The sequence below is a fragment of the Siniperca chuatsi genome, linkage group LG19 (assembly GCF_020085105.1).
Source record: "Siniperca chuatsi isolate FFG_IHB_CAS linkage group LG19, ASM2008510v1, whole genome shotgun sequence".
In the NCBI taxonomy this organism is placed as follows: Eukaryota; Metazoa; Chordata; class Actinopteri; order Centrarchiformes; family Sinipercidae; genus Siniperca; species Siniperca chuatsi.
Genome location: NC_058060.1, coordinates 734,357 through 758,047, shown reverse-complemented (window position 1 = coordinate 758,047; position 23,691 = coordinate 734,357). Strand labels below are relative to the sequence as shown.

Below are 23,691 nucleotides of genomic sequence, written 5' to 3'. Positions count from 1 at the left end.
GCTACTGAGCAAGCATTGACAACAGACAGTATTCTTGGTAATGTTTGCAAACTGGCACACATAGTATAGCCAATTTACCTGTCATTAATGTTATTAGCTGCAGCCCTGCTGTGACAAGGAGTTGAACTCCTTGAACCATTTTTAAATGAGATACACATGGCAATTTCAAAAAGCTCTTTTTACATTGTTACCCTTTGAGTTTTGAAACTGATACACTGGAGTGATGGAGATGTCAGTTTGAAGTGGATGCAACATTGGGAGAAAATTTGAGTTTTAAAGTCCCTACACAATCACCCACACAGGTGTCTTCACTAATTTTGTCAAGTGAATTTTATTTAAATAGCCCAATATCACAATTTGCCTCTGGGGGTTTACAATCTGCACAGCATACGACACCCTCTGTCCTTAGACCCTCGATTCAGATATGGAGACCCCCTCCAAAAAAAAAAAAAAAACAAACAAACTTTTAATAGGGAAAAAGATGACAGAATCTCAAGAAGAGCTACAGAGGAGGGACCCCTCTCCCAGGATGGACAGACAGGAAATAGATGTCTTGTGTACAGAATATGTTCACAACAGAAAGTCATACATGGCACTATACAATTATGATGACAAAATGTTGCTTAATGACGCACCGTATGGGCGTGTAAAGACTGTGCTTGAGTGATAAGTTTGGTGACCTCGTCATTCCAGCATATCTCAAGACAGCCTTCCTGCAGGCCTCCTCGGTGGGGTAGCATCCGGTGCAGGCTCCGCTCTCAGGGCAGCTCCTCTGCCAGGACAGGAAATGCATGCAAAAAATACAAAATAAAATTGTGTCGACACTTCCGGTGGAAGCGATTTTTGTGGTTGATTTATATTTAACTATTTACTTAGTCAACATTGTAACATGAAAACTATTAATTCCTTAAATGTAGCATATATTGATTTTTGCGTGTTCTGTCTACGTAGCACGTAACGTGGGTATCTATGCCAGTGTAGCAACATATATTGATTCAAACAGTATCTTATTTACATGTGCTATTGATTTATTCTGTCAAGATAGGACATATTCATAGAAAAACATAAAGCTTGTTGATTGAACAACTAGAGCTTAAGCCTCTCTTCCACTCAATGGTCCACTCTCATTCATAATTACCCTTTAAAGCATAACATATTCTACTGCAATCAGCTGATTTTATTGTCTACTTGTAGCCTACTGTCAACCTGAAGAGATACAGGCCAGTAAATATTTTAACTCTGCAAGCAATGTGGCAGACATGGAGGGCAGGAATAGTTAGTCAACACCATATGTATTTTCTTAAAATAATCCCAATATAAGGCTTATCTTAAAATACACTAACTTAGCTCTGTGTTCTTCATGGTATAATCAAAGTTTAAGTGCTTCATTAATACAAAACAAAGCAAAAAACACACAAACTGACAAAATAATGAAATGTTTTGCTGGCCTTTATTCAGCAAACACAGCATATCACAACAGTGCACTACTTGTTTTCTGGGCTCCACTCTGTCCTATGGAAAAGGGAAAGAGAAAAAAGGTTGTCTTCCTATAGCATAATTGCTGCACCAACAGTAGCATAACCTCTAGTCACATAAAATATATTATAATATATTGAATTCCCCAACTTTAACCTGAGCAGAGGTCTAATCAGCCAGAATAAGTGGAAACACCTGTGTGAGTGCACAAGGCCTTACTTACAATATCTGCATTACTGTGCGTAGCTTTAGATTAGAGAATATAGACTAAATTAGTACTGGACCCTGATTGGTGGAAAACATCAGCTCCTTTAATTAAAATGAGATAAACCTTTTGAGTGGAGGCTTTCAAGTTAAAATCCTGAAAACTGGCCTAATTGGATAAATGTTTGATTCTTTCTTAGGGCAGTCAATTAGACAAGCTACAATACATACACAAAAGCTAATCTCAAACATTTGTAACAAAAAAATGAGGGGATTTTTGATATTCCAATAACTGTAAACAGGGTCTCCAGTGATTTGGCATCACACTTCCATAAGGTTTGGAGACCCAGAAGAGACAGTGTATAATAAGACAATTAAAATCAAAGCAGCAGAGACTGATATTGTGACTTTTAGTCCCTAGTATTGGTCAAGCTCCAAAAACACTGGATCCTACATTTCCTATGATACAACTCAATAGCATCTTTCATTAGTAACTGGAGTTACATCCAGGTAACTACTATTTCTATTTCATACATGCACCACCCTCTAATGGGCGTCGTTATTGGTTAAAACCTAAGGCGTCTTAAGCAACAGAACCTCCAGATCTGCCAAATCCAGAGGCTCTAAAGGCGGATCCGCAAGGCTGTCGAGCACGTTCTCCTTGCTCGCGAACAGGTCGGCCAAACTGTTGCCAGATCTCTGCGACTCTGCCCATGGAGACGCTCCACTGTTCAGGTGAGCCCCAGAATACCACACGTAGGCTGCAGCCGGAGCCACGCAAACCAGCGCTGTGCGGTACCACAGCTAGTTGACCACAGCCGCATTGCAAGCAGTAGCAGAAATGTGCAGTATGTCATTGAAGAGGCAGCGGGAATGCAGGAACTACTTCAGACGCATCATCTTCTCCGTGCTGTGGGAACCACAGGTAGTAGCCACCGCCGTGTCCCTGCCCAGCGCTGGGTAGAGTGGAGGGAGCAGGCAGGCCGAACAGGTAACGAGAAACTAGAGAGGACTCCAAGGAAAATCTCAGACACTGCATGGTGACTAAGTTAATGTTTCGTTGAGTGCTGTGAGTGTACTCAAGGTGGCTGAGTAAAAAAAGGGACACGAGCAATGCATTCACTGGGGCTTTATAGGGGGAGGGTGTTACCACCCAAACGGGCGGTGAGTGCAAAAATTCTGTCTCAGGTGCCGGGGCGGAGCCTCGTGAAGGTAAACCAATAGTGAAGCCCATTATATGGCGGAGCACATTCGAAACAGAACGCAATGTACTAAACTGGCAAATGGGATAACCAATCAGCACACATCTTACCTTTTTATGTTTGAGAACTACATATTCCTGCTCCATTTGAATACAGCTGTAAACCTGTACTGACAAATGTGGCCTATGAAAAATTGCAATCCAGAAATCAGTGTTACATAATTGTTTAATATAAAACAATTTTACAACCAAACTAATAATGCACTGTATTGAAAATTGTACAAAATATGTATAAAAATATCATTCAAAATAACATTGCATATTTCCAGCATTTATGGATATTATACATAACTTTGAAAAGGTTATGAATTGATGCATCTTGGAATATATTACAAACACAGAGGATAGACAACATAATGCAAACAAATCCTAGACAAGGTCCTAGTTCATGTGTTTTCATGAAGTGAAATCCCTCTGTTTAACCCCTGTGATCTTCAATAATCAAATAAATATGCAATAAAACTCAACTCACATAGGTGACAAATCATGTCACCATCTGCAGTGGAAAATCAACTTTCACACATGAACTGTTTCTGCTGTGAAGATGGTTACTGATAGGCTGTCACCTTTTTTATAGTAGGTGTCAGTTCTCAGAAATTAAAGATCATACATGGAATAGCTACCAAAAAACATTTTTCAAGATACCAGTGATGCTGTGTTAAAACCAACCACACCTACACTTCTCAGCAGAAAAACAGAAGCTTACTCAGAAGCAAAAGCAGAAGTAGCATGACATATATATATAATGCTGCATAAAGCCTTAAGTGTGTGTGGGTGGGTGGGCGGACAAAACATGTGACTTTGATGCCAGAGATCTCTTCCTGTTTCCTACGAACAGTCAGCGTTAATTTACCCTAGTATTTTGGTGTGTCTTCATCCTACCAACAGCCAATATACCAGTTGCCAGGTCAACAAAATGTTCATTTGTGTTATGTTTTGCTAGGCACTGACAAACCGGTCGTTTTGTCATTCAGGTTTGAGGATTTGTTGTTAAATGTATTTTCATGGTAGAATTTTTTTTTACTTTCATAAGTTCCCTCCATAGCCACAAAAGACATTACAACTGTTTTCACAGACTGAGTAGTACTCTTCGTGATGACTGAACTTCATGTGTAAAATCTGTGTATTAATCCTTTAAAGCAAGGATTAAATATTAAAACATTCCAACACAAAAATGTGCTTTAAGTCAATTATGACTTTTTCAATGTTAATATTGAAACAAGACTAGCATCTCCCTAACCTTAGAAAGGTGCTTGGAGCTTGCATGAGCATTAATCATGCTTCAGCTATTCCAGGGAAAAGACATTCCTCCCCTTGCATCATTATGTTGATACAAAAAACCTCTGGCATTGAGTTTTCTGCAAATCTACTATATGTAGCAATGCAAATTAGTTGTATATGAAAGTAATTTTTTTAGGGGACAGGGTTGCCTCCTGACATTTCCATTAGGCCATTATTTCCATTTTTACATAAAAATTGTCAAAATCTAACTGATACATTACATACACGAACACATTTACACTACTGGAAAGTCTCTACGAATAGCAAAATCATCAGTATGTTGTTTGTTTCATCAAACTATTTAGTACTGTGGGATGTGATAAACAATGCGGCCTCTAGGTCTGCTAGTTATAGCTTTAAAATTTTATTTTTTGTTTAAACACTTTACATTTAAATAATGTAATGGTTGCACACTAAGAAACTGAAAAGCTGGAAGCTAAAGGCATAATTTAGCATCATACAGCACAGTTGTGTGATATCTTCATTCAGTAAAATTATATTTTCATCAAACTTGAAAAAAATGCACTACAAAAATAACAATAGTTGGATTGTCACTCTAAACCATTAGGATCAACAGTCTTGCTGGAAGAGTAATGGTTTGCACACCTGAATTCTTCCCACTTTAAAAGAGCTGAATGACTCCATACACCAGTGATACTTTGAAACCTCCCGGGCTTATTTTGACAAGTCAAAATGTACAGTTTGAGGACAAAAAACAGCAGTTTGGAAACTGGCATTGTGAAGTCTGAACCCCAGAGAGTTGTGCTAACCCTGTTGTTACTCCACGAGGCATTTGGAAGGATTCCATGTCTTCTTATGACATGTTCATCTTAGCAGTTTTAACCACTCATGGAATTTTAAGTCTCTCTTCTTGGGAAACTGGGACAAGAGCCATGTCCCATAAAATAACGAATACTTTCTTTAAATGGCCATGGAAATATGGTCTTTAGAATTTGTTAAAAAAAAAAATAAATATATATATATATATATATACATATATATATCTTGTCTTGCTCCTTGCAAAAGCATTGTTTCACTGCTTATTCCTGTAGTTGAATGCTTTTTGTCTGTGACAGCTAATATGATGCCTGCAGCAGCTTACTGTTGCCAAATCCCTCTACTGTACCTGGATCTGAAATAGCTGTTCTATTTGGCTCCATAGACCTGTTCCCACTGATGTATCATTTCTCTGTACAACTTCACAAAAGTAAACATGGTCAGACAAATAGTCAAACAGTGGGTCCAACAAAAAGAACACTGAAAAACAGCAGTTGCTGAACTGAATGAGCAAAATACATCGAGCTTCTACAGCAAAGAAACACAGGCCACAGACTAAAGGCCCGGTCACACCAGAAAGTGGCAAAGCGAAATTCATTCTCTAGTCTTCGCAAAATACTTTGTGACATTGGGGCTGTGTCAGAAATCACTCCCTTGTTCACTCATTCACTACTCCCTATGTAAAAGACACTCAGATTACTCATCAGTGAGCAGTAAATCAAGATTTCAGACACTTATCATCATCATTTTTCTTCACCACTCACAGGGGTAGAATTGCACAACCATATTTTTTGCATCTAGAAAATAAATGTGATGCATTGCATTGTAATCAGAAAGTAGTGTACATGCCATGGACACTTCTTTACAGATTTTTGAGGACACTATGTAGTGGATAAATTTACACATTGAAAATTCGGACACAAATAAAATGGCAGACACACACACTTACTATATATATAAAAATATAAATAATATATATATATATATATATATATAATATATGTAAAAAAAATATGGTTGTGCAATTCTACCCTGTGAGTGGTGAAGAAAATGATGATGATTAATAAGTGTCTGAAATCTGGATTGATGAGTAATCTGAGTGTCTATTACATAGGGAGTAGTGAATGAGTGAACAAGGGAGTGGACAACTGAATTGCACAATTGCCGGTGCAATTCAATTTTATTTTATTTTTATATATATATATATATATATATATATATATATATATATATATAAAAACATATATAAACTTTGTCTTTCACCCTCCGCGGGTGGTCTCATCCTTCGAGCTCGGGTCCTCTACCAGAGGCCTGGGAGCTTGAGGGTTCTGCGCAGTATCTTTGCTGTTCCTAGTACTGCACTCTTCTGGACTGAGATGTCTGGTGTTCTTCCAGGGATCTGCTGTAGCCACTCCTCCAGTTTGGGGGTCACTGCCCCGAGTGCTCCACTGTCACCTTCACCTTCCAGGCCTTCTCCAGCTCTTCTCTGAGCCCTTGGTATTTCTCTAGTGTCTCATGTTCCTTTTTCCTGATGTTGCCATCACTTGGTATTGCCACGTCAACCACAACGGCTTTCCTCTGCTGTTTGTCCACCACCACGATGTCTGGTTGGTTTGCCATTATCATCCTGTCAGTCTGAATCTGGAAGTCCCACAGGATCTTGGCTCGGTCATTCTCTACCACCTTTGGAGGTGTTTCCCACTTTGACCTCAGGGTTTCCAGTCCATACTCAGTGCAGATGTTCCTGTACACTATGCCAGCCACTTGGTTATGGCGCTCCATGTATGCTTTTCCTGCCAGCATCTTACACCCTGCAGTTATGTGCTGGATTGTCTCAGGGGCCTCTTTGCACAGCCTACACCTTGGGTCTTGTCTGGTGCGGTAGATCTGGGCCTCTATTGCTCTGCTGCTCAGGGCCTGCTCCTGTGCAGCCATGATGAGTGCCTCTGTGCTGTCCTTCAATCCGGCCCACTCTAGCCATTGGCAGGATTTCTTGATATCAGCCACTTCAGTTATGTTCCGGTGGTACATCCCATGTAGGGGTTTGTCCTCCCATGATGGTCCCTCCTCCAGCACCTCTTCCTCTGTTCCCCATTGCCTGAGACAACAAGACGGAGATGGGCGAGATGCGATAAAATATATATATATATATATATATATATATATATATATATATAGAACCCTCAAGCTCCCAGGACCCAAGCTCGAAGGATGAGACCACCCGAGGGAGAAGGACGAAGTTTTTTTGTTTGTTTTTTTTATATACACAGTGGTGTGAAAAAGTGTTTGCCTCCTTTTTGATTTCTTATTTTTTTGCATGTTTGTCACACTTAAATGTTTCAGATCATTAAACAAATTTAAATATTAGTCAAAGATAACACAAGGAAACACAAAATGCAGTTTTTAAATGAAGGTTGTTATTATTAAGGGAAAACAAAATTCAAACCTATATGGCCCTGTGGGAAATAGTGATTGCCCCTCCTATTAAAACATAACTGTGGTTTATCAAACCTGAGTTAAATTTCTCTAGCCACACCCAGGCCTAAATACTGCCACACCTGTTCTCAATCAAGACATCACTTAAATAGGACCTGCCTGACAAAGTGAAGTAGACCAAAAGATCTTCAAAAGCTAGACATCATGCCGAGATCCAAAGAAATTCCTGAACAAATGAGAAAGAAAGTCATTGAGATCTATCGGTCTGGAAAAGGTTATAATGCCATTTCCAAAGCTTTGGGACTCCAGCGAACCACAGTGAGAGCCATTATCCACAAATGAAAAACATGGAACAGTGGTGAACCTTCCCAGGAGTGGCCGGCTAACCAAAATTACCCCAAGAGCGCAGCGACGACTCATCCAAGAGGTCACAAAAGACCCCACAACAACATCCAACTGCAGGCCTCACTTGCCTTAGTTGCCAGAAAACATCTTGATGATCCCCAAGACTTTTGGGAAAATACTCTGGACTGATGAGACAAAAGTTGAACTTTTTGGAAGGTATGTGTCCCATTACAACTGGCATAAAAGTAACACCATATTTCAGAAAAAGAACATCATACCAACAGTAAAATATGGTGGTGGTAGTGAGATGGTCTGGGGCTGTTTTACTGCTTCAGAACCTGGAAGACTTGCTGTGATAAATGGAGCCATGAATTCTGCTGTCTACCAAAAACTCCTGAAGGAGAATGTCTGGCCATCTGTTCTTGACCTCAAGCTGAAGTGAACTTTGGTTCTGCAGCAGGACAATGATCCAAAACACACCAGCAAGTCCACCTCTGAATGGCCAAAGAAGTATAAAATGAAGACTTTGGAGTGGCCTAGTCAAAGTCCTGAACTGAATCCTATTGAGATGCTGTGGCATGACCTTAAAAAGGCAGTTCATGCTTGAAAACCCTCCAATGTGGCTGAATTACAACAATTCTGCAGAGATAAGTGGGCCAAAATTCCTCCACAGCGCTGTAAAAGACTCATTGCAAGTTATCGCAAATGCTTGATTGCAGTTGTTGCTGCTAAGGGTGGCCCAACCAGCTATTAGGTTTAGGGGGCAATCGCTATTTCACACAGGGCTATGTAGGTTTGGATTTTGTTTCCCTTAATAACAACCTTCATTTAAAAACTGCATTTTGTGTTTACTTGTGTTATCTTTGACTAATATTTAAATTTGTTTGATGATCTGAAAAATTTAAGTGTGACAAACATGCAAAAAAATAAGAAATCAGGAAGGGGGCAAACACTTTTTCACACCACTGTATATATACGCCTTTGTGCATTTTATTCTCAGGAATTGTACATTATTTTATTCAATAAAGAGTTATTGAAGACGAGAAGAATGAGCAATTTGCAAGCTAGCTAACAGAACAATAAGTTAGTGCACAGTTTATTCCAAACACGTTTTTTTACCATCAACTCCTGCTCATAACTGGCTGCAAATCATGTCTCTTTAGTGGGCTCTGTCTCCTCAAATGTCTACACTGTCAAGGCGTTTTACTACTGGTAAATGCTGTAAAGTCGCATGTCAAAATTCACCAAAGTTAAACTCAACACTAAAGATTTGTGCCCCCGCAAGCGGAACCACTGATTGCTGCAATTCCATTGAAATGAAGTGATTTTGCCGTGAAATTTTGCCATTTTAAATGCAGGTGTGGCTGAGCCTTAATACAGTGGCACACATGGTGATATTTTTAACAGTAATACAACCATCTTTGCTAACGCATAATTACAACATAGACAACACGGTACCTCGCTGTTATTTAATCAGCGTATTTCATATTACTAATGTTAATGTTTTAAATTTTTCAATATTTTAACATTGAGCATGGCTTCCTTAAAAGAGTCTATTTTGGCTTTATCATTACAAATGGTATACCATAAATTCTCAAATAAAATCTAGTATTTAAATAATGGAAAAGTCTCAAATAATAATCATGGCCACCATACTCACCACTCTGCTGCACTGAGTTTCTTTTTTAAGAGAATTACTGTTTTCATTCACTGATTATTTCTTATTATATCACTTTTATTCTGCTGTTTTGCCAATTGTGGTTAGGTTACTGGCAATAAAATTCAACACTTCCTGCAGATGCAAATTAAAAGCCTACCAGAAATGGAATGCTTTTAATGCAAAACAGTGCAGTAAGTTCATAGTTTCATTGATGGTAACTTAACAGTGATCAAAACACGGCAAAGTGGAAGTGACTGGAAGTAAGTGATGAATAAAAACAGTATTTTTGTTGAAGAGACTTTGAGTGGCAGAGTGGTGAGTAGGATGTGACTCTGTTGTTGTACTGATGGAAAGAGTGCTGTGGAAATTAAATTACACTGAATTTATCAAGACAGGTAGAGTACACATGGATGAAGTTTTGTGTTTGCAACACCAAACAGCATTAACAACAAATGAAAATGGGAGCACATCAAGAAACACAGAGGCATCTTACTTGAGATAAGATATACTTACAAAACATGGAGAAAATAGAAATTAAGGCCTGTCATTGATATAAGCCTGCATAAATCTGCAGTTGAGGTAAATAAAGGCCAGTATTTGAGAATTTACGGTAATCCACACACAGAGAAAAGCAATGCAAAATAAGTCTATATAATATTGGAAAACAAATATGATGGTTAAAAATAGACAGTGACAGGATTCTTACAACCCTGTATGTCACAGTGATGGATTAGCACAACCCCTGGTGCTCCATACACAATAAGTGATAGAAATATGTTTTTCCAACAGAAGGGATTACATGTAGGATGCACTAGAAGCAGGCTGACAGTGATATAATGCACTGCAAACTAAGAATGTTGTGGCTAGAGTGATTTCAGCTATGAAATTAAACTTAACTTTGACCAAACTTCCTAACCTGTTAGCTAACATTTCACAAGTTAATCATGTGAAAATGGTGTGTCCCATTGTGATGTATCCCAATTCAGTGTTAAGGCATGTACTGTACGTTTCACATAATTTGTAGATACAATCATTTCTCTGAGGCAGAGCTGCACTGAAGGCAGAAATAATCTCAGTGGTTGATATAAACCTCATTTGGTGAAGCCAAGGGAACCGCAGCATTCAAGCACAGCATAAGGGCAGATTCTTGTCCACTTCTGTTAATAATATGCAGTTTTTATCATAGTCTGGAATAAATTAATAATTATTAAATAATATTTGCTTGGTTGTTGGTCTGTTAGCATCCTGTCTTGTTAGCAAAGCCTTCAGTAACACTGACTTAAACATAAAGAGTAATTCTGGTAAAATAGGAGGTAGCTAATGTTATTCCCAATCCTAGTTCTCTTGCTAGTTACACAAAAAACAACACAGCTCAGTTACAACCATTTTTGTGCTCATCTGACTTACTTGGGGTTTGACTTCACTATTTAAACTTGCTATTCAAACTTTAAAAGTGTAAAGTAGCCATGTTACCCTGGTTTCTCAGTACGCTAGGTCATTAGCCTGCTGACCATGCTTGATCATGAATTCCATAATCATGAATCATTGCCCTGCCCATTTCAGTTTAACTCAACTAATAAGGTTATTTCTGCTTCCAGTGCAGCTGTTCTCTACACACACTTTGTCATAAAGGAGTCAACAGTCACACACAGCACCTACAGTAAATCAGTGATACAGTAAATCGCTTTCTAAAAACACTTGGGTGTTTAAGTCAATAGCAGGCTCTCCCACGCTGCTGTCTGATGTCATCAGACGTTGGGTCCTTTGCTGTAATGTTCCCTTAGGTTGTAGGTCTGATAACATATGGAAACGTCACAAACCCCTGGAAGCCCTGGGTTACCCCGTTTACCAGGATCTCCTGGTGGTCCTGGTTTTCCAGGAATTCCCTGGTTGCCTGGGTGGCCAATTCCATCGAAGCCACGAGGACCCTGAATCCCTGCAGTGATAAGGAAAGACAAAATAGGAGATAAAACACAGCTGTTACTGGTATTTCTGCCTCATTTGTGAAAAGAAAGTTAAAGGTTCCATTAAATGTGTTTTCTATGAACTAAAAATAGCATATGTTGGATCATAAATTACATCTACTCATACTGTGTGCGATAAGTTAATAAGCACTCATTGTCTGTAACGTGCCCTCACGTCTCCCTCACCCCACCTACCAAGCTGTCACTAAAAGTTCTCCTTAAAAATGAACTACAAACAGGGTCCACCCACACATATTTATTAAAAATGTAAGCCTACTACAAACAGCCTTGATGTATTTTTGTTAAAAGTGCACTCATGCAGACATCTGAAAGCTCAGAACACTGTGGTTAGGTTGCTTAAATAGCTGCAGCTCCACAAAATGGCTTAATGGGTGGAGATATTGCAGAAAACAGGCTGATAGATGGGCCTTTTACATACCTGGCTGTCCAGGTGGTCCTGGAGGTCCATGGTAACCTTCTCCTTTGCTGCCTTTGAGCCCTCTTGGTCCCATGTCACCTGGAGACATAATATGACTGCTTTAACAAATAGCATTAGAGCTTCTATAAATGAGCTGTCAGATTGAGAGCTGCAGGAACCTAAAGGCTATGTTACCTAATTTATTTGACCAAATTATCTAAAGCACTTATTTGGAGTTTTGGGTAACATTTATGTCCCTTATGGACACAGCAGCTTCAGGCTTCCACGTGGAGACATTGGGACACTGTAGTACATGTGGCACAACATGAACCATTTTAATAAGTTTAGTTTAACATCACTATCCAAACCATTTATATGAAAGTTCAGTTTAGGGAGTCTTTGCAGCCAGTTTAACAAGTGTGAAACCACAGATGACAAAATTCTCTGCAGGATTCATAGTACATAGTCTACAGCCATGCTAGCGGCTCTGTGAGGCTGGATTGTAGCACAGTGGTGCTTTGAGCTTAATACTAATGTCAGCATGCTAACATGCTCACAGTGACAAAACTAATATGTTGATGTTTAGCAGGTATCACATCTACCTCTGTGAATTAAGGTTTTTTTTCGACCAATCCAGAGTTGTTGATTGTTGGAACAGCGGAAATGCTAACCAAGACGGTTTTGGTGAGTTTTATGTTGTTTCTGTTGCGTGTTTTGATGAGTTAACAAGGTAACAAAGGGGAGTTACTTGGACTTGGGAAAATTTTAACACCCATCACCCAACCCATTCATGACGTCACTCACCAGTATCAAACCTCCCAAGTTGATACTTGTTTGGAATACATTTAATTTTATTAGTCATAAAGTGGTAAAAAAAAAAAGATAGCCGCTCATTTCAAATCCCTGTTGATTTCATTAATTTTTTAATAGGCCTATACTTTCCATTTCAGAAAAGTAAGTTTGGCTATCCGGCACATAAAACACACTTGGAACTACAGGATGACATGGCTACACGTAATTACGGTTTAAACAATATGACGTGAACGCTGCGTAAGAATTGGGAACTGAATCTGTTCACTGGCTCATAAAGAACCAAACCTCACTGAAAAACTTAAAGGGGTACTCCAGTGACTAAATGGATCAAATCAATGTGGCAGAGGCCCTAGTGTCCCTATAGAAGCTCCAAAATGCTGGATCTTACTATTACCACAGTATAACTTGATGGTGTCTTTCATTAGACCCTCTCTGCCTGGTAAATTTCCACTTCTTTCAAACTCCATGCCCCCAGTTTAAATGGTAAATGGACTGCATTTATATAGTGCATTTCTACCTTAACGGACAAAGTGCTTTACAATTTTGCCATTTGCCCATTCACACTTAAACACTGATGGCAGTGGAGCTGCCTTGTAAGGTTCAGTGTGTTGCTCAAGGACACTTCGACACATGGACAGGAGGAGTCAGGGATCGAACTGCCAACCCTCAGACTCAGGCTTTCTGATAAAACTCTAGTCCAGCTTTCAGTCTCTTCCCTCAGCGTTTTCAACCAAGCCTGACACCTCTAAAGTTGCTCTTCTCCTGACCTAACGAACGGAAATCATACACAGCAGTGGAGTGGTACAGTTTGGCATCTCTCACAGCTGATTAGCCACTCCCTGTCTTGAAATGGTGATAAATCAGAGACAGCACACTGAGATGGGTTTGCATTCAGTATCTGTTGCCTGTTGCTCTGCTGACTTTCACTGATTTTCACTTGTTTAATGATGTTGTTTTATGGGGTGCAGTGAACATCAACACATACAATTTGTTAGTCGTTGACACTGTTTTGATTTTAATCGTTGATGAAAGCAGCAATAAATTTTCTCCTAGCTCTTGTTCATGAAGTTGTGTTGTTATTTATTGTCTTATTTTCATCAGGTAAAGAGACTGACTGACTGCAATTTGGTCACACTTACAGACAGTGGATCAGACACCACTGGCTTCAAAAGGATTAAATACAGATAACATAAACCTGTCCTAAGTGTTGATTATTCCCTAAAAAATCCCTACATTATAGGTCATATCACCTTTGAGGCCTGCAGGACCCTGCAGTCCAGGAGGTCCTGGGTAACCGGGGGCACCACTCCTGCCAGGGTAGCCTGGAGTTCCCATGGAGCCTTTGGGTCCCAGTGCTCCTGGCTCACCTGGAGGTCCCTTCATGCTCAGACAGGGTTCGCACCTAGCTGGGGGGGCCAGGGTTTGGAGCAGTGCTGGAAGTTGATCTGCGGTGCACAGCCAGAAGATGCTGAGTCATCCATTAGTATATTAAATATAATGTCAAAACTGCTTTCATGACAGTCTGACCACATGGTACTGTAAGTACTGTTTTTTACATGAAGTAAAAATGATTAGATCTGTGTATAATCAGAATGGAAATTCAGACAAAGGACTTTATTTTACTTTACTAAGTTCATCTTGGGAAAGTGACTGAATATTTGTCATCCACAGCAAGACAGTTGCAGCTAGTCTTATAATATCCAGCCATAGTTAAAACAGGACACTTATTGTACCTGTAGTCATCCACAAACCAGTTATAGATTTTGATTGCCTATTTGTGTTATTTCTATTCAGTCTCAGTCATTGATACTGGCAACAGTTCTAATCAGTTCTGGCAACAGACATCATCAATGTTTTTCTTAAAATCTGCATTTATCAATATACTGTATTTATATTACTAATGAAAAAGTGACGTGAAAGGGGTTGCTTGTAGTGACACTTATCACCAACTCTACAGTTCCCCTGTTAGTAGCATTTGCCGTGTGTTAGGAGGGAGTTTCAGAACCTGACTTTCACACTCTGGTTCTCAGCAAAGTGACATAAAAACAAACAGATACTTACTACGCAGAACATCAGTGCAGAGCTTTAGAAGATGTTCATCTGAGGGAGGCTTGCCCTGCAACACACAATTACACTTCTACTGAATCAGCTCTGGGACTGGGAAAACAGGCTCAATCTGTGATTGAGTAGTCCTGCAGATTTACATTCTCTGTCTTCACGTAGCCCACACACACTAACAGCTGCACCCCCATTACTCCCAAACATAACTCCCCCAATCCAGACAGGAAATCACTGTTGCTTTCAGCTCATTTTTCTTTTTTTTTCTATTCCGCTCAGAGGAGATGGTTAGGAGGAGGTTCACTCACAGGTTTCCCAGGATATCCTGGTTGGCCTGGTTGGCCCGGCAACCCATCCTGGCCAGGAAATCCCCTGGGACCAACAGAACCCATGTGGCCCATGTCCCCTTTTTTTCCTTCAGGCCCCCTGGAACCTACGTCACCTGTCACTCCTTTCTGAGGAAGCAGGAGGGAAGACAGAAAATCTCACATTAAAAGGTGAAATTGAGGCTTTTTTAACAGTAATTTACTAAATTATGATATATATATATACATACACACTGATGAGGGTAGTTGTTATGCATAATTATAACATAATATGTAGTAATCAAATATTTTGCACTAAAAGATTCTGACCTGAATCCATCAACAACACTACTAAATACCCATATACACTGGTCTTCAGTTGAAAAAAGTGGTGTGGGGGTTTAGTTACTTTTTAACAACCGTAACTAGGCATGGCAGGTCTGTCAAGCTTCTTTGTAGTGACAGATTGCCTCAGTATTTAAAGAGTTTTGAGGGTTGTGTCTTTTTTTTTTTACCTTACATTAGCATCTTGTCCTGCTCTAGAACAAAATAACAAAAATTATATATATATAATTATATTTGTACTCATAATACTTATAACGCGAGGACTAACTAACTAACTCTACAATGCAAGACGATGCTGTCTTTATTCCCATGTCTACTACATGGCTCATCAACTGGGGAGGAAGGTGACTTAATGCATGAAACGTGTAGCTTGATCCTGTCTAGATGGTAACTCTGGATTTGCGGAAACTCTCGCGAGATTTAGGTTGCGGCAACAAAACTACTTGGTTAGGTTTAGGAACGCGCACAATGAAGAAACAACACGTACAAATCTCACGAGAGTTTCGCAAATCCAGGGACCCATCTAGACACGACCATGTAACTTCAGCCTCAGTCTGTTAGCACAGTACCATGTAGCCTATGTGGCCAAGTGCATATTCAAGACTCCTTTTACAGGGGTCTCGTTTTAAAACAAGTCAGCTGCAAACACTACACTAATAGACACCATTTTAAGCAAACTCATGGAGCTAAGTTAGCTTAAGTAGCTAGATGGCAATAGCTGAAAACATATGCCAGCGACAGTTGTCATTTCATATACCAATTAAATCTATACACAGCATTCCAAAGTTTTCTACTCTTTCACTGTTTTTCTGTTAGTGATCAAAAAGCATGCTAATACAGTGTGGACTTGTATTAAATGCTATCCTACAAATGGTACAGCACAACTAAGGGTGGATCTCAATAATTTGTGATTCTGTAGACAGTACAGTAAGTGTTTGATATTTCAGATGTGTGCGCCTTTAGAAAAGAGGGCTTTTGTGATGTATATTTTTGCCCAGGGGGCCAGATTTCCCCAGGCCTGGAGGTATTGGCTCCGTAAGTCTTCTATAGAAGCCGTGCAGGCTTGACAGGGCTTCTCACTGCGGTGCAGAATAAGACAGAATGGATTATATCTAATACCGCAAAGTCTAATTCGACAAACCTCTCCTTTCCTTCCCCTGGGTCCCACTTCGCCCTGATGGAAGAAAGAAAAGAGAGGAAGGGTGGGGAGGAAAAGAGAAAAGGGAGAAATAGAGAGAGACAGTTAGAAACTTCTGCTCACATATCAAAGGCAGTGTTAGTGTGTCAGAGGAGCTATGCTCGCCGCTCTGCATTGCTGATGCAGAACCGCTCTCTTTTCTGTCAAAACCGGTGGCTTACAAAACATTTTAAATTGGTTATTGTAATGCATTCTCTAAAGCTTTTTTTGCTACATGTTGTGATGTGATGAAAAATGCATCTGTGGATCTGTTAGTCCTTAAAAAACACCATCCAGTAGTAACATCAATTCTGTAAGACTTTTTTGTAGAATGAAGTACTTGGACATATATCTGAGGCTCTGTGTGTGTTCTGTTTCCTCTTTTCCATCCATACGTTTCTCCTTTCCTGGTCCAACAACCAAGCTTTTCTCTGTCATTCTCTACTGGGACTCGAATAACAAAAACGATGCATGGAAACACATTGCGGAGATGAACTATGGTGGCAACATCAGACAATAACTGGCTGTTTGGAGCTCAGTATGTAAATTACATGCTTAACATAAACACGCTCGCAAGCTTCAGGCTCTTGAGAGATGAGACCACCTGCCTCTTTGTGTCACGTGAACACACTGTAAAGCTGAATATCCACACTGATCACCAGCAGCAGCAATGGTAGCCAGTGTGGTGCCCATGTGTACCCCAGAGGCCTTATATCTCTTTGTTGGCCCAGGTCCCACTTTTGTGCCTTTAGTTGCTCCATCATGCCATTTTACATTCAAACAAAGATACAGAAAAGTCAAGAACTTCAATAACCCTTTTCTGTGATTGGCTGTCACCCCGTGCCTATACCGGATGCACTTCTACCTCCTTATCTCACTCACTTTCCTCCCTTTCTTTCCTCGCTTGCTCCACGCCATTATCACAAGGGCTTTTTTCCTCCGTTATTGTAGTTGCATGTTTTTGTTTCTGGTGACGATACTGTGCTAATGCATGTGATCTGCTAACGGCCGCCCCGTGCCACAATTTCTGATTAAGTTTAATAAGGTGTGATTCTGAATTTCCTTCTGTCAGATTCTATGTTTATCATCAGAATGAACTGTCCACCTTGACGTGTAAGTCAGCGTGGATGATAAATCCTAGAGGCGCTCAGAATCACAAAAGGTTTGAATAATATCTTCTGTTCCAAACTCAGTCTGCTGATGAGGACTGTGTGATACAATCAAACGCTCCAGCACAGGTTGACCTTGAGTCGAGATTGTTCTGTCAACTAAAAAACTATTGCTTTTCGACATTTGAGCCTCCAGATGCAGCTACCAGGTTTGTTACAAAGATGTGGTTTCAGTCTGTAATGATCTAAACACTGCTAGCAATGCTCACATTGTAGTCTACAGGTCTTTGGAACAAACTGCGCTGTGCGATGTGCACAAGAGTCTCACTTTTGCGCTGTAGTCTGAGCGCTGCATTACTCCCCAGTAGAAGACAAGTGGTGATGAGGAAGGAAAAGAAAACAGGAAAACAGAACACACCCTCTCCTGAACTGCAGTGCAGAGTCAAATGTATTTTACCGAGTAGGAATTGGGAAGTCTGTCTGAAGACAAAAATATGTCATATTCATTTCAGCAGTGACATACTTGTGATTCACTGCTGATGCATTTAGCCTTGAGAGCGAGTCACATGGAGGCTGGGCTGCTCTCAACACTGTGGAATTACAGAGTGTGAACATTAAGCCGCATACTGAGAAATACAATCGTTTTATCTGTCTCAAGTGTCACAGACAAGAATACACAACTCTGTCTCCACATGAGGCAATGTAGCTACTGCTGTGCACACACACACACTGACTGGATTCATTGTCTAAACCCCATCTAGGGATGTGAAGATCGATGCCTCAGTAATCAATACTTACTGATCAATTGTTAAAAGCTACTCATTTGGTATTGTTCCTATTATCAATTGCAAAGCTTGGCTTGGAAGTTGGAAATTGCAGATCACACACCAGTTCATATCATTGTGTTTGATTATTACTAATTATTGATGAGGATGATAATCTCAATGTGCATAAACATGTTAAATCAGTTATGCAAATCTGCCTCTCTCACCTCGTGAAACCTTATTTCACCTTGTTGCCCAGATCGAAGCACGTAACCCTCTTTAAAACCACCACTTTTTGTACACAAAAAGTACAAAAATGAACTGTATGAAAGAGCTGGTGACAGAAGCGTGGTGATGTGGAGACTACTCGCGGGGCTAGCTGTTGAACTCCTCTAGCTAGCGAGCTAACATGCTAGCCAGCCAGGAACATGCTAGCGCCAGTCAGTCAGAAGACATTTTGTGACAGTCGGAAAAGCACAGGTGTGAATAATCAAATGAATGATGGCTGAACTTTTTTAGCTGCTTCAGTTTCAGGCTCCTGGTTTTGTTCATGCCGGCTCCCTGTCACACTGTTTTTGCCTACTGGGACACTTGAATGGCACAGAGCCATCGTTAATGTGATCAGTTCCACCTGTGCTTTACCTACTGTGAAAATACCTAGCATGGTAGCAACAGCTCTCTGAGCTTGCTAACATGCTAACTATCAGTGAAAGGAATTCAGCCGTCATTAATTATCAGTTAGCGAGCTCATTGTAGACACAAGACAGAAGACACAAGAACAGTTTCCTTCCACATATTTTTTACAGCTTTACATATCATCATGCACTGTCACTATACAGTAAATCCCGCACGCTCAATGTACTGTATATAGACATGTATACATGCATATACTGTACATAACCACCCACTTCATGTATATTCATTCAGTATAATCATCTTTCTTTGCACTATTGTATTGTTTACAACTTGACTTGTATATAGACATTTTATTTGTGTTGTTGGTCATTGCTGTTTTTTATATATATTTATATACAGTATATCATTATATATACACCTATTTTTCCCATACTTGTGTACATAGTCCTGGCTATTCTTTACCTTTATTTGTTCAGCTTGGTTGTCCTTGTTCTTCGCTGTTATGTCTATTTCTGTGGATGTGTATTCCTTGTATGTGTTCACATACTTGGCCAATAAAGCTGATTGTGATTGGCTCAGTCGTTCGCGGGAGAGTAAGTTCACACAGTTTGAAGAGATGTATTTGTTCCTGTGTGGCTCACGACAATGCCTGTTTGGTGGAGCAGTTTCTGCTCCTCTGATCGTGGCGATTCCTTTGAAATGATGGTGTGACCACACTCTCGGACCTGCTGCCTGGCTCTGACCCGCCTCCTGCCTTCACCTTGTCAAAATTGCTTGCCTGTTCAGAATACCTTGAAGGTCTGTGGACTGACCACTGGTTTGGAGTTAAATGCCTGTCAGCCTGCTCTGCCTGAGTGTCTGCACTGGGTCCTTTTCACTGCTGCCAAGAACCTGAACCATGACACTATGATCCTGATGTGGTTGTTCTGAGGTTGAGCCTAAAACGCTAAAGGGGGCCGTGGCTTTGCCGTGAGGACCCTGAGACTCTGGAACAACTCTCCTAAACAGATTAGCTTGGCTAAGTCGGTTACCTCGCTCTGCGTCCCTGCAGAAAGTTTACTTTTTGATTTTCTGATTTTATATTACTGTCTGGATCTTTCATGCTGTTTCATTCTCCCATTTTTATTTTGTCTCTTCTCATTTAGTCAGTTTTTCCTTTTATTTTATCCTGCTCTGTACTGCTGTTATCTGTTTAGTCTTTTATTGCATTTTTATGTGTTTTCATATGCTGTCTGATTTTAGTCTTGTACAGCACATTGTAAAGTCACTTTCAGAGAGGTGTTATATTAGTAGACTTTCCTATTATCATATTTATTTTGTGATAAAGCTTTTATGCTGATTTGTATCGGGGGATTTATGATATAAATGATATAACTCAAGTTCTAACCCCAAATTCGGTCCTTGTAAATGAGGACTGGTGAAGATATCCTTCCTCATCCTCATGCCCTTGTGGGGACCTTTGGCACACACACACACACACACACATACACATTTAAAACCCAGTCTCTCTGCTAAAGCTACAGAAACACAAGCTTCGCTGCCACCCAGTGGCAGCAGAATGACTCTGTACTCACAGGTACACCAGGAGTCCCAGGATCTCCGTCTCTGCCTTGCTGCCCCTGCAGAGACACATCCCGATGAGCTGAAGCTTTGTGAGACTTAGTTTACATATGTGCTGGTGTGGCTTCATGCAGTGTGTGTGTGTGTGTGTGTGTGTGTGTGGAAGGGTGAGTGTGAATGTGTGCAGCAACGGTTGTGTCGATTTAGGTGTGTGTATTAGTGTGTGCTGGTCCATGTCTTCATTCTGTCTGTGTGTGTGTGTGTGTGTGTGTGTGTGTGTGTGTGTGTGTGTGTTTGAGTGGAGAAAAGGTCATGATTACTACTAGCAGCCAATAAGAGAAGCCCAGGAGAGCGGGGATAGGAATTGGCCAGTGGTGCCCTTTAACAAACCTGACTTTTTGTCTCGTGTGGCTTTCCAGCCACATCCTGCAGCACGGTAACACACCGCTCCCCGAACCAGCCGAATCAGACCATCCATCGCAGGCTTTGATTGTTCAATTTGTGACTGATGCTGTGTTCACAATGGTAGACGGACGATGTTGAAGTGTTCACGTGTCGTCGCCCCCCCCCACCCTTTTCATGTATTCACAGTGAATGAAACATTAGTTTGGATTGGTTTCTTACACTTAGGATGTTTAAGAGCGCTCCAATATCTTCTACTAAGTGCCAACATAACATAACCCCATCAAATCTGTTAGCCAGAGGAAAAACCACAGTGCTGGATCACTACAACAGTTGCTGCACACATCTTAGGTTGCTGTAAGGCTAGTTAACACCTGACACTGGCTGGACCAGCTATCCATAGTAAATGATGATCAGGTTCAAAGTAGTGCTATGCTACATTGGTTTGCACTGCTTAACCTTTAAGGATGTTACAGTAATGGTAATCTGGAGCTGGGCCATAGCTATCATTAACGCCACTGAGCATGCCCTCTGTATTGTTGCTGGGAGTTTACATTCAACAATGACACCATACACATGGTGGGATTTTTAAGGCTGCATCTGGTTCTTTTTGTTTGGTGTCTAGTCAGTTCTTTGGCAGGTGAAGGAATTCATGACCTCAGCATTTCCAAAAGCCTGGCTACTCCCCTCATCAGGCGCTCTGGCCAACCAGAGAGCAATGTAATGTAAACACACAAGTCAATATAGAGCCATAATTGTTTCAACAAGCCAAGTGTCATAATGTGCCTACTTTCAAATCTCCTGATAAAATTAGGTATTATTTGGTTTTATTTATATATAATATATGTACACAAATAAATGTATGTGTTGCCGTGCACAAGCACATGGGAAATATATGCCATGAAACAATGAGCCGGCAAAAGACAAGGTAGAAGAAGACTGCTAACCGATGTCAACAATTCTGGTTCCAAAATATCCATAAAATCAGCTTTGCAAATGATTTATGAGGAAGGACATGCACTTAACACATTCGTTAGACCTGTGTAAAGGATTTGAAAACTTCTTCTTTGGCCCCTCCTAGTGGTAGCATCAAAAAACACACTGCGGCACACAGCAATGCACACACGGTTCCCTCCCCCACGAAGACCCAACCCAGGGACTCATTTCAATGAAACCATTTTCTTTAACGTGAAGCCAGAGTATTTAATCACAGCCACTGTACTGGACTGATGTTTTGATTATATAGCATTAGAGTCATTGATCACTCCCTGTGCTCGCACCAGCTGCTCAGTTCACCAGCATGGATAAGATCAATAAGATCATTGACAAGTTCTCTCTATCAAGTTCTCTATATTAATACAGGAATTGTGTGACTGAGCTATGAACTCTACATACATTCTCATGACTTTCCAGTAGAAGAGTGAAGAAAAAGTACCTGGTATCCTTTAGAGCCCGTCTCTCCTCTCTCCCCCTAAAGAGACAACTCTGAACATTAGAACATGTCCACCTTACAGCCGGTTCAGGTCTTTCTCTTGACAGTGTGGCATCTAAATAACAAATTGCTGTTTGTGGAATTATACCAGTAAAATAGCATCAACGTCCGTACTGTACAGAAAACAGCGTGTTAAACAGGCTGATGCGGACTGGGCTTGTTCGTACTGTATTTATGTGCTGGCCGTGTGAAGGACACCCTTCAGCACTATTAAAATGAATCATGTCATCTAAGCAAAACATGAATAATACATTAACAAGTATGTATTACGTTAAGCTGTCAACATTTCTACAGTACAACATGTAAATGCACAAACTCCTGAAGTGTCGCCTCTGTTGCCAGTTGTAGACTTCATTAAGTCCAAACCAAACCAAGCAGGTCTTTTATCTTATTTTGGTCATGTATGTTATTCTATGAACGGGCTCTCACCTTGTGACCTTTGAACCCTGGCAGCCCTGTGGCACCCGGCAGCCCTGGAAAACCTGGCTCCCCTGTTGAGCCCTGCAGAGGTGAAATATTATGGGTGTTTGGAAATCAATGGATGGCATTTAAGAAAAGAAAAAGTTCATACGATGTGGTTTTCTTCAAAGTGGCCATTTGTTTCACACTAGATGGAAAACCGTTGTAACCATCATGCCTTTGTTTGAAATCCAACAAGGGACCATCTTCTTCTAGCAGATGAAAGGAAAGTACTTAAAATATATACAAGTGGTCAAAAATATAAAACTTGAGCAGTTTCCAGGTGTGTGTGTGCGTGTGATGGTCTATCTATCCCCTGTGACAACTTCCCCGGCTACTGCAGTGAAAAAGAATAATCAAGGCTGGGTAAACAAAGATGTTTGAGTGCAAACTCTTTTACTCAGGACATCGTCATTTCCAAGAAGCTAAAGTCATTCCTGCTTTGAAGGGTGGCACCTTCAAAATGACCAGTCACCTGTAGTTAGGGAGCACAACAGAGACAACTCAGATTCTTTTTAAAAACCATAATGGTTGACATTTATGGGCAGAATTAACAGCCACTTTTATGTGGGCGTCAGCATAGAGTAACTGGGACTGGGGAATAAAGGTGCAAATAGTGTACATGCTTACAGTCAGGTCGTCATGTGACGCTGCCAGGATTTGAACTATGTGTGCTCACCATCCGTAGAGGCTGCACAGAAGTGCTGGGTGGATGTTCCTCAAGAAAAACTTCCAGCACACAACTCGTG

General features: G+C 40.5%; 1 protein-coding gene across 1 annotated transcript in view; it reads right to left on the bottom strand.

The window, feature by feature from the left end:
• Positions 1-8,748: 8,748 nt before the first annotated feature.
• Positions 8,749-23,691, bottom strand: part of si:dkey-225n22.4 (collagen alpha-1(XXI) chain) — a 66,608-nt gene continuing 51,665 nt past the window's right edge. Inside the window, exons 24-32 of the mRNA XM_044176759.1 lie at positions 22,913-22,984; positions 22,427-22,462; positions 20,604-20,648; positions 16,485-16,517; positions 15,002-15,148; positions 14,697-14,751; positions 13,886-14,080; positions 11,844-11,921; positions 8,749-11,376 (exon numbers count right to left, since the gene is read on the bottom strand). Coding sequence (XP_044032694.1) covers positions 11,189-11,376; positions 11,844-11,921; positions 13,886-14,080; positions 14,697-14,751; positions 15,002-15,148; positions 16,485-16,517; positions 20,604-20,648; positions 22,427-22,462; positions 22,913-22,984 — 849 coding nt within the window. The 3' untranslated portion in view covers positions 8,749-11,188. The remainder of the gene's footprint in view (positions 11,377-11,843; positions 11,922-13,885; positions 14,081-14,696; positions 14,752-15,001; positions 15,149-16,484; positions 16,518-20,603; positions 20,649-22,426; positions 22,463-22,912; positions 22,985-23,691) is intronic.